The 11,580-nt window shown below is 32.2% G+C and overlaps 1 protein-coding gene across 2 annotated transcripts; it reads right to left on the reverse strand.

Moving 5' to 3' along the window:
* Nucleotides 1-4,466: 4,466 nt before the first annotated feature.
* Nucleotides 4,467-11,580, reverse strand: LOC115953264 (ubiquinone biosynthesis O-methyltransferase, mitochondrial-like). Of its 2 annotated transcripts, XM_031070856.1 has the most exons (9): nt 10,918-11,580; nt 10,684-10,773; nt 9,299-9,377; nt 8,775-8,852; nt 7,621-7,669; nt 7,322-7,371; nt 5,877-6,026; nt 4,860-4,940; nt 4,467-4,748 (listed from the first exon to the last, which is right to left on the reverse strand). In XM_031070856.1, exons 1-9 carry the CDS (start codon nt 11,148-11,150, stop codon nt 4,641-4,643), a joined length of 918 nt encoding a protein of 305 aa, XP_030926716.1. In that variant the 5' UTR covers nt 11,151-11,580; the 3' UTR covers nt 4,467-4,640. The 2 variants fall into 2 exon arrangements, with proteins under 2 accessions (XP_030926716.1, XP_030926717.1); XM_031070857.1 differs by lacking the exon at nt 5,877-6,026.

The following is an 11,580-nucleotide window of genomic DNA, read 5'->3' on the forward strand; positions in this document are numbered from 1 at the left end:
TTGAAGTATTACACACATCCTAGATCTACCAAAATACAAGTAAAGTGCGTTTTGTAAAAAGATTAGTCAATTACATAAAAGAATGACATATGTTCTTAACAAGTGAAACACATATGTCCTAACACATTGTTCAGCACTTAATACTTATATAATCAATTTCCAAGTCAGTGTTCAAGAATTAAACCAAAATTCTAACTGTGCAATCATAAAAATACTATTATTGGTGTGAATTTTATGGAGTTGCAGTGTTTAAGATTTAAACCAAAATTCTTTTAAATTATTTATAATATTTTGTTCTTAGTAAATTTTCTATCTCTTTAATTTTAGTATATTGTGTTTCTTAAGCTATAAATAGATTTTTTTTATTAAAAAAAAAAAAATCATTTATGTGATATAAAGAGATCTTTGATTTCGTGAAATAGTTTATACTCTCCTTCTTTGATTTGATTTACTCACTATCTTTGGCACTTGCCATTAGCAATTACTCAAGCCACTCTTATGGACCAAATTAAATAATTCTCCAATCACCATCATTGATAAATGAGAAATCAAATCAAGGTTATAGTTTTTCTATTTGGTCCAAAAAATTATTTGCTTATTTGTTTTTTTTTTTAAGCAGAAAAGAAAGTATGATATTGGTTTCTAGTGTTTTCGTTCGTGATCTGATTCCATTAATCTAGGTAAAAAATTACATTACTTATCAAAAAAAAAAAAAAAATAGGAAAAATCTCTGATTATATTTGTAGGGACTGGGGCCCAAAATAATGTATTGGGCCTTGGGCCTTCTCTGAGGACACTAACAAGTCCGAGGAGAAGAAGATGACTTAAATGATCCACATTACAAGTCTCATCAGTGGGGGATGAAGGGAAGAAGGTCTAGGGAGGAACTCCTCCTCAGTCACGACAAACGCAGACCAAGTGTGTACTCTAGCAATTGGAATGCACCCCATGAACATGTGAGAGGGAAGAAAACTCAAAATATCTAAGGAAAAGCTGCCACTACTACATTAAATGCACTGCAGCTACTTTTTTGGTCGCATTAATGTGGAGAGGACCCCTGAACAGTGCTTCCTTAGCTGCCACAACTCACAGAGGGCTGAAAGGGGTGTCTGATGGGATGGGTACTCAAGTGGGGATCCAGATAATCAACAAGTGTAAGGTCCAGATGATCAGAAATGAACTATATAATGTGGAAGAGCCCCCATGAGGAGGGGTGAAGAAAAAGAATGAGAGAGAATACTGTAGCATACTAAACAACCTTAATATTGTGATCAGTATACGTTAAATCTTAAGCTCCTCGAACTAAACATCCATTGGCACTGATGTCTTTTATTTGTGCTTGATTGACTCTTAACTATATACTAGCCGTTGCCTAACTCATTAAGACCTAGTTTTTTGACCCATACTCTACAAAATTCATTGTATTGGGCTTATTAGACCAGGATTCCATACATTTGGGCTTGGGCTCCAAATCTTGCCCTTACAATATTTTTTCTCAATAAGTATTAAAAAATTTCTATTGTCCATGAAATTGCTATTGTCTATTAAAAAATTGCACCTGTAGATCAATATTTATATTTCTTAACTTGGCATTTTGCACCTATGGCTAAAATTTGTGTGGATTTTTGGAAGCTCAGAAATCTTTTCTTTCATTCACCATGGTTTTTCATTGAGTAATTTCTCTCTCTTACTCCTCTTGATGAGTTTTGTATTCAACTAGAAGAATGATTTTTTGCTTTGAAGGTCATGAAGCACCTGTCTCATTTTATTTGTCCTCACCACAAGGAGAACATTTAGGTAAGACACATAATCTATTTTAAAGTTTGAATAGAAAAAACCATATCATACAAGTGCAAGAGATAAATTTTTAAGGGATGAGCTTGATTGTATCTTATTGTCAATAATAAATCATTTTACTGCAATACCGATAATTGTTTAAGAAATCTGATATGTTCATATTGCTATAGAATAGAGAATGGTAGAAGCCAACTTTATTACAACTACTTAAATTGAGTTGAGTTAGTTGACTTAATGCCATACAATTGCAAAGTATTGCATGAAAGATAATGGAATTAATTGTTGTAATTTTTATTTTCTTTCTATGTTTTGAATTTTCCCTATATTATTTTTACAATTGAGTAAAGATTGAGAAAGTGATATTATTACTCTAATTTGAAGGTTAATGCGTCCTCCTCAAGTCATGGTCTTTATTTATATATTCATGGTTGGTCTTTATTTATATATTTGCAGTTTATATTTTTAACCGTTGCTAAGAAATTAAGGCTTAGTTGCACAATATGTGTAAATTCTAATGACAGAATAAGCCCATATTTTTGGAATTAATAGTTTATAAATCCTTTGCATGACAACAATGAGATTTGTATAATCAATCATGTTTTTCAGAATGCTACTTTAAATAGTGAGTCAATGCGTTTCTTACATTTGGGTATTAGTTAGAATTGTTTTTTCAAATGAGTGTACCAATAAAAGTGAATGTGTATAAATTTTGTTTAACTATCTCGTGCATCGCACGGGATGGTGACTAGTTTATATATAAAACAAAGGTTTAACTACTTTAAAATCTTCAAAACTAATACGGTAATTTATGTGATAATGCTTGGTGGACTTCAACTATAATAAATGAATATTTAAAATATATTTTAGTGATTGGTAATGCATCAATTTGTAAACTCTATGTAATCAGGGATGGCTTTGTTTTGGTGAAAAAAAATTTACATTCCTATAGACACCCCATTTTGCGGTCACTCACAATACCTTTAAAAATTAATTTTAAATTAATATGAGTTCTTCTAAAATAAAAAAAAATAAAAATAAAATAAAAATTAATGAGTTGTTGAACACCCCAGAATAGTAAAAAAAAAAAAAATTGACCACCCTAAAACAAACTTTGAACACTCTAAACAAAAATTTGAACTCATTCAAAATAAAATTTAACCTCTTCAAAATTTTGGTCTATTGAACTTGAAGGTTAATTTTAGTAATTTGCATTGAAACAGCAAATTTAGGTCAATAGTTCAATTGTCAAACTGCAATTTTATCAAAGTTTAATTGTGATTTTTAAAATTGTGTTTTCAAAAGGCATATTTTAAAATTGCTATTTATTTTTATATAAAATAAAAAAAAATAAAAAAACACACACACACACACACACATTTTTCAAATATCTAGTCTATTAGTACTTGCTTTAGTCTTTAACTAAACTAGTTTGTAACCCCATGCACATGCATGGATACACATACACTTAAAAATATGCAACAAGATGTATAATATAATTTTTATATATATAATTTAAATACTATTGATAGTCATTTTTATATTTTGTTAACTCATTAAAAAATTTTGTAAGGATATTTTTAGGTATAAAATGTAAATTGTCCATGTTTATTTATTTATTTATTATTGTGAAGCATTTTTTTTTTTTACAATTCATTTATTTTAGACTCTTTGGTTTTTATACTTAATAACTCGTTTGGATGAATATTTATAACGTGGTCCCACGTTTGATTCTAAAATTAAAAAATAAAACTCTTTAAGAATAAATATTTAGGACACATGGCACAAAATTGAAACTCTAATTTGGAATTCTCATTTGAGTTTCTCTTAGCTTTACCTATTATTATATATATAGATTTGTTGAATTTATGTAATTCATTTTGTACATACATATATGCACTAAAAATAATGTCTGAATACTTTATTGAATATAATTAATGTCATGGTTAAGAATCTTTCTCAAAAAAAAAAAAAAAAAATGTCATGGTTAAGAAAATCTCTTGTATTGCAAAATTAATCTTCTAAGCGAATTCATATTAACTTGAATAATCTTCTTTCAGATCTTAGGATATAAGAAAATGTCTCATATTTTCATCTTAATGATTAGGATGAAATAAGAAGAGAATATTTACAAATAGGTCCTTGTGTACCTTTTAGCCATGATTTCCCAACCAAAAAAAAATAAAAATAGTAGATCATTGCATCTATTTAATCTTGATTGGTTTAAAGAATACAAAAATTGGTTGGAACATATTTTGTTTATATTGTTATTTATTTAAATAAGATGTTGATAATTGAATAGGAGATTAGCAGAAGTAGATGAACGATTGATCGGTTATGCATATTAAAAAAAATGTAATTGATAACATTGATAATGAAACTATTACACAATGATTTCAAAATATAAAAACTGTAGAATAAAAAATTTTATACTTTATGTATTCACGTTGTTGTTGCGATGTCAATATATTCATATTTTATTTTTATTAATTTTAAAAAAATTTAAGTTCAAGTTTTATTTTTATTAATTTTTTAAAAATAATTTAAGTTTAAGTTTTATTTTTATTATTATTATTTAAAAATTTAAGTTACTCAACAAACACCATGAAAAAAATTGATAGAGCCGCGACTGCTTATAATAAAAGTTGCATTATCTCTAGTATTATTCATGATAAAATAATGGCCCATATAAAAATCAATATTTGTCATAAATGTGTTGGATCTACCCATCATTATTTATATGAACAAGTACAAAAATTTCATCCAATCCCCCACCAAAACCAAAACAAAAAACCAAAAAAGAAGGAAGAGAACAAACTAGGAAAATTATAATGGTATATTCTTATCTATTGGCAGTTTTTTGTACCAAAAGCAATGAAATTTACACTAATATCATCAGATAGAGACCATCTTCCAGTCAAGGGGTTGTAAACAAATCCAGCCATTTCCCTGACCTGCAAAAAGCCAACCAGACAGCAAACAAGCTTTACTAAAATGTGCAGAGGTTAGTAACGCTAAAACATGAGGCAGATATTCATGAAACATCATGAACATATTTTACTCACAGTTATATTGGCACGTTGAAGGATCAGGACTAGTTCTTCAGGAGTGAGAAAACTTGACCATTCATGTGTACCTTTAGGAAGCTGTAAAATATTAAGTTCATCAAAATGGTGCTAATAGGTGCGAAATCCAGAATTAAAATATAAATAACTTGATCAGTTAACTAAGGTATTAAACCAATGTATATTGAAAGCGTTTGACTGTACTAACAATTTCATAAGGTAACCACAGTTCAAAGGTAACCCAAGAAGCATCTCAAACTTTTACAGATAGTCTACGTGAAATGTTTCTGCAGCATTAGGAAAACATGCTTCATAGTTTTCTTAGCCTTATTTTTGAAAAACCAAATTACATGAAATTCATGATAATCTGATAGTGGACTATCAATTCTAGCTAAAAATTATCTACTTTTCCGTTTGCAAGTGGAGTTCACCTCCAGATTTGACTAATTGAAATTCTATTAATTGTTCCTGTGAAGGCAATGAAAATGGAACAATCTAAATTCCATGGGCATTGTAACATTCCTTAATAGTATGGATCAATTCTAACTTAATATAGATCAAACTGAAAAGTGGATGACCTCAGCAGACCCATAGATGAGAACGCTTTGTATGAAAATATTCAAATCTTTAGAAGAAAAGATACATTTCATTGAATCATCCACATTACGCTCATATGTATCGAGTTCTTGTCATCTAGAATACACTTAAAAATATCAACGTGAACCAACTTGTTAAAAACAAAACCTCAACTGTTTAAGGAAAACAAACTTGTTGCCAAGTATAAAGAACCAGTTTACCACTATGGCATGTATCCTGTAGTATGATTTAAGGATAACACCTATTTCTGAAATAGATAATCAACATATATAGAGATCAAGGTTGGAACTCAAATAGACACAAGTAAATTTCAAAGCATGTCACCAAGTTTCAAAATAAGGCATATCCAGCAGTGCAAGAGGTGCTACATAGATAATCAAGAAGCTATATTAAGCTGTAGAATGATGGAAATAACTATACCCAATGGAGGAGGTACTCTGCTGCAACAATGGCAGTTGCATATGATCTCATAGAACGGTTAATTGTTGAAATTATAGTAGCTCCATCAGGAACAGTTAATGCTGCCAGAGACTTGCAGAATTCAGCAGGATTTGCTACGTGCTCAATTACCTTAAGTAAAATTCCATTTGCAAACGAATTGCATATGGTAAAAAATAGGTAACACATAACTTAAAAACAGTTTGAATACACTCCAGAGAAGCATGAAGAAAAGTGTACTGAGAAAAACTGAAAGTTTTGGGAACACCATTATATTTATACCTTTGTTAAAACTTTCCATTAATCATCACAAATATACCTTCAATTTCAATTTCATAGGTGGATACTCATTATCTTTAGCGGAAATCTAAATTTATCTTGCGTAATTTATGTTTAACTGTCCTGTATTTACGGAGGACTTCCAAACTCAAGGGATCCAATTTGATAATGCAGGAGCATTGAATCATGTTACAAGCTTGATGTTTATTGAGCTTCAAGGTAAAATGTTAAAAGGCTATATGTATCAAGTACTATCAACTATTAAGGTTAGTATCATGGAGTATCTCAAATGTAGCATATATAGTCTTTGAAGAGTTGCCAATGAGCTATAGCTTAACTGGCACTTCTTCCTCCCATAATAATGAGATGGTGGATGAGGCCTTGGGATCAAGACCCATTAGGTGTGTGAGTAACTTACCAATCAAGGGGGGGGGATGGGGATATCTTTGAAGAGTCTTTTTCCAAAAACTTTTCCATCAAATGGTAAAATTTCAGATTTGCGTTCTTATTTTCTTGAATCCCAGAAATCCTATTGCATGTTCCAAAAAAAAAGAAAAAAAGAGATAGATCTTAAATCCTCTTGCTATTTGTTTACAGTATTCTTTTGCTTTATTCTTTGATCACCTTTAATAACTTGAATCCTAGCATAATAGTCTTTCAAAAGGTCTTGAGAGAAGACTTAACAACAAAAAATTTCTTATGAGAGGACTTTGCCATCTAATATTAAAATCTCATTTTTGTATTTTTAAAATCTCTTGAACCCAGCAACTCATGAATTTTGAGTTTCAAGTTTCAACTTCAATACTCTTGTATGCTCATCATGATAAGTAAATGAAGGGAAGAAGTCCAAGATTATATGCAAAACCAGAAATAAATGGATAACAACCAATCATTTGGCCATATCATAACTATAGCAGGGCAAATATATGGTAGAAGTATACATAATATGCAATATCACTTAAATGTTTCAAAAAGAAGCAAATGTGCTAGGTAAAACGAACTTGATTTTAGATCCAACATAAAATAAGTAAGACAATTACATAGGGTATCTGTAATCAGTATGAATAACGAACCACATAATAATATTTATACAAACAAGCATGTGTACATATATATGAAAGAATGAGAGAGAGAAAGAGAGAGCATACTTCTAGAGCAATCACAGCATCAAACTTCCTGTCTTCCTCTACTAGCTTTTCTGTCCAAAAATCAAATTCAGAAAAACTTTATACCAGATTGCAATAATATGACACAACAAAACAATGTCAATTAGGTTACTTAGTCTATGTCACATAGCCACTTAGTCCCACTTGAAAAGGGATGTAACCATCCATTGTAAAAGATGCCACAGCATACAACAGAGAAGCAATGCAATTTGAATGCTCCATGGGAATGACATTACCATAAAGCCTGTCCTACAAAGGTAGTAAACAAGATTGGCACATACCAGCTGTTGTGCAACAGTACTCAATAGTTGAAGCCACTGGATCCAAATCCTGCGTGTTAACAAATTTCCATGTTAAAGTCTATACAATCTAGAAGAACAAAACAAATGTAATCCTTGAAAACCCAAATTGCAATTTATTAAGATTTTTCTCATAGATGAACGATACATTTTAACCAAGTTGTTAAGATCTCCAAAAGTTATTTCTGTTAGCAATTAGCAATCCAAGAATTAATCAGGAAATTATTGGAAATAATTCAGAAATACTTTATCATAATATATTCTGCTCAGAAGAATTCAAGAATATACAACAAGAAAAAAGAAGCAAAGAGAGAGAGAGGGTAGCACCAAAAGATATTTCCAAACATTATAGAATAATCATTCAAGATATTCTCAATCCACTAAAAAAATTTCATACACCATTTAAATACCAAAAAAAAAAAAAAAAAAAGGCCATAAGCTTCAAGAAAATATAGATTTAGTATCTGGGATGACAAGCTGACCTCAATTAGTTGGGAATTAAGGGTTAAAAAAATTGAAAAAAATCTTTACTAGTCATCTATGGCCCACATAAGTACAAAACAATACAGTGGATTATAAGAGATTGTTGCAAAAATTGGAAACCATGTTTACATTATCAAATAATTTCAGAATTTGTGCATATTGCGATGTCAAAAAAATACCGTACACAAATATTTCCAGAAAAGAAAAGTCCTGGAATAAACCTCTGGTAACTTGCCACTCTGGCAGCTAATGAAAAAGGTAGCCTCTCCTAAAAAATTCACAATTTAACTAAATACTTAATATCTAACTCTACCGTAACTACCTCCCACAGGCCCCCAGAAACTAGTTTCTAACAGGTGAACTATTCTCTTTCTCTCTCTCTGATCAATTATGAAATGCCAATGCATCAGTGAGTGATTTGGTGCTTTCCAAATTCATGTCCACCTATGGGCATGAAAGTCAGCTAACATTTGGTGATTTGGATGGAAGATTTAAAGGGAAAAAGATCCAAAACAAATCTGAACAAAGTCCTAACATAAGAGAATGCTAAAGAGCTATCCCCAGAGAGGAAACGCTAATATTCAATGATTTGATACTTTTCAAATCCAATTCCAATCTAAGATATCACATTTTACATCAGAGAATGACCATACAGCATGAATGCGCGCAATCTTGATATTTTTCTCCACAGCATCAACTCCTGTTACAGTAGCTCCCATTCGAGCTAATGGCTGAACAAGCAAGAGAAGAGAGTAAATATGAGATGAAGACTACATCTAATTTTAATATATATATATATATATATATAGCAGAAATCTAATGCCACTATATACAAATGCAAGTAATGTAAGGCAGCATAATATGCATCAACTAGTACAATTACATTTGCATTCCAATTGTGTCTACTTTCTGATTGCAGTGGTGAATACATCCAGATAAAGGTTGCATGGAAACATGATGGCATATGATTGAAGGACAACATGATGGCCTAGGTATAGAGTGCATGGAAAAGGCTAATTATGAAATATAGGAATAGATCTTAAAAAAATTTTAGGGCCTCGACAGATGGTTATTTTAAATAGGCCTTATCCATAATTTCTTCTGAGATGATACTGGTAGCTAACAAGGATGTGCAACCAAAATAGACATGTTAGCATTCAAAATATTGTAAGAATACCTCTGAGAGAATTCCACCGCCACAACCAACATCAACTATTTTAAGCCCTTCAAAAGGCCTAGCACTGTTAGGATCCTTACTGAAACAAGGAAAACTAATCAGAATTTATTTGTGGGGGAGGTGGAAGTGAAATTGTTGTTGTACCATTACATACACACATAACAATAAAAGAGAGAGCTGTGGAGGACAGCATATTTCCAATGAAAGCCCAAGCATGAATATCTTAATACTTATAAAAAGCTAAAGGACAATCTTTTATTATAGGCTGCAGTGAAAGTGCATACTCATAGATAAGTGCAATTTACATGCTAGATGAAACTAAAATGACAACTATCAGTGTCAGATTCTATGGTCTGGTTTTTTATAAATGTCCTAATAAGGGTCATTTACTTTATCTAGTCTAGTCATATACAGTCCTAACAAGGGTCGCTATATTCTTATCCAAATGTAGGACTTAAGAATAAAACATAGAGATATAATAGGAAAATTAAAACAGAAAAAAGAATTAACTAAATTCCTCTCTCAGAAACCCTAGTCCAATTAAAAGAAGGTGAGAGATTTGCAAAAAGAAGGGGTGAAAAAGGGCTAGAAAAGAACAAAGACATGATGAAGAGAGAAAGACAATAAGAGCTGATTGAACTAATGCAGTATCTCCAGGTTTCCAATAACTAAAATTGTAAATTATCGAAAGCTCAATGGCATATGTTCTCTACATATTTAAAACCCTCTGCCCCTTACTTATAAGATAAATTTAACTCCCACATCAGTCACCATTTAAACAACAATTTGCAAGGTAACCACATTGTATACCCAAATTTAAACTGCAGCTTAATAAGCAATCATACAACTAGCAAGAGAAGTACTTGATGAACCTAATCCATTAAGCCTACCTAAATATGAGAATAGAGAGGCGAGGAATACCCAATGAACTACAACAACAACAAAACCTTAGTCCCAAAACTTTTAGTGTCGGCAATAAATCCTCAACAGACTAATCAGGCTCGACTACATATATCTCCACCATTCTATTCTATCAAAAATCATACTTCCTACAACCTCCTTAATAAACACGTTCCTTTTATATCACTTTGACTAGTGTTATTTTAAGCTAGATGCACCAACACTTCATTTGGAGTGCCGTAGCCATGAAGTAACGGTGTCCTATCTATTTTATCATGTTATAATTTTTCAAAAATTGCCCGTGTCCCCATATTGTACCATACTGTGTCCGTGCATCCTAGATTTTAAGTCTTCCTCTACCTCTAAGAGTACCCAATGAACTACAAAACCCAATATAAAGCCAATAATTTATATTTCCAGCAGAAACTTGGTGGAGTAAAAAAATTATATACATAATACATGTAATGTAAAGCAGAAAAATTTACCGGAAATGTCGACAAAGAGTGGAGCGAATGAAAGCAAGTCTTGTAGGATTCATCACATGCAATGGCTTAAATGGCCCTTCAGAATCCCACCTATTCATAACATCGAAGCTAAGTTAATTCAAAATTTCAAGTTGAAATTTCTTTCATTTTCCTCTTCTTCTTCTTTTTTTTTTTTTCTCACCAACCAAACAGAGGATTAAAAAAAAAAAAAAAAGAGGAAATAAAAAGGCTGACCAGGTTTCAGCAATGGAGGCGAATTTAGCGAGCTCGAGGTCTTTCAAAGAGGAAGACCGTTGGAATCCTCCAGTAGAGGAAGAAGAAGAGGAGGCATTGGAGAAGAGCCTATAGCTGAAGCTGAGGGGAGCTCGGTTAGGGTTAGAGAAGTGAGGAGAGTGAATGTGGTTGTTGATGGAGATGGAGGAGCTTAGGGCTCGGAGATGGCTATGCCTGACGAGCTTCGAAGCCATGTTTGAATGAAGCTCGATGACCGACCAAAACAAACAAACAACAAGGAAGGAATGAATTTTACGACCTTACTTGAACAGGAACAAGGAATGAATTTTGGTTTTGGGGAAGAAAACTCAAGTAGGAATCGCCATGGGCTGGGCCTAAATTATTACAAACCGTTTCGGCACCGAACCCAACCACGATCGGCGATCATGGGTCTTGGTGTTTGAGACGGAGAAAGATTGAGAGACAGAATAGAGGAAAAATGAGATAGCAGAGAGATAGGGGCGGAGAACGAAGAGATCAATCGGCGTTATCGGCGCTGGCCAGGGGCTTGGTTCGGCGGCGGGTGGAGGAATTGAAGCTTGCAACGGAAAGAAATGAAGAGTGTGAGGACCGAATGAGGGGAGAGAGGAGCAACGGGTTGAAGTGGGGAAGAAGGAGAAAGAA

This window comes from Quercus lobata, chromosome 7, assembly GCF_001633185.2.
Source record: "Quercus lobata isolate SW786 chromosome 7, ValleyOak3.0 Primary Assembly, whole genome shotgun sequence".
Lineage (NCBI taxonomy): Eukaryota > Viridiplantae > Streptophyta > Magnoliopsida > Fagales > Fagaceae > Quercus > Quercus lobata.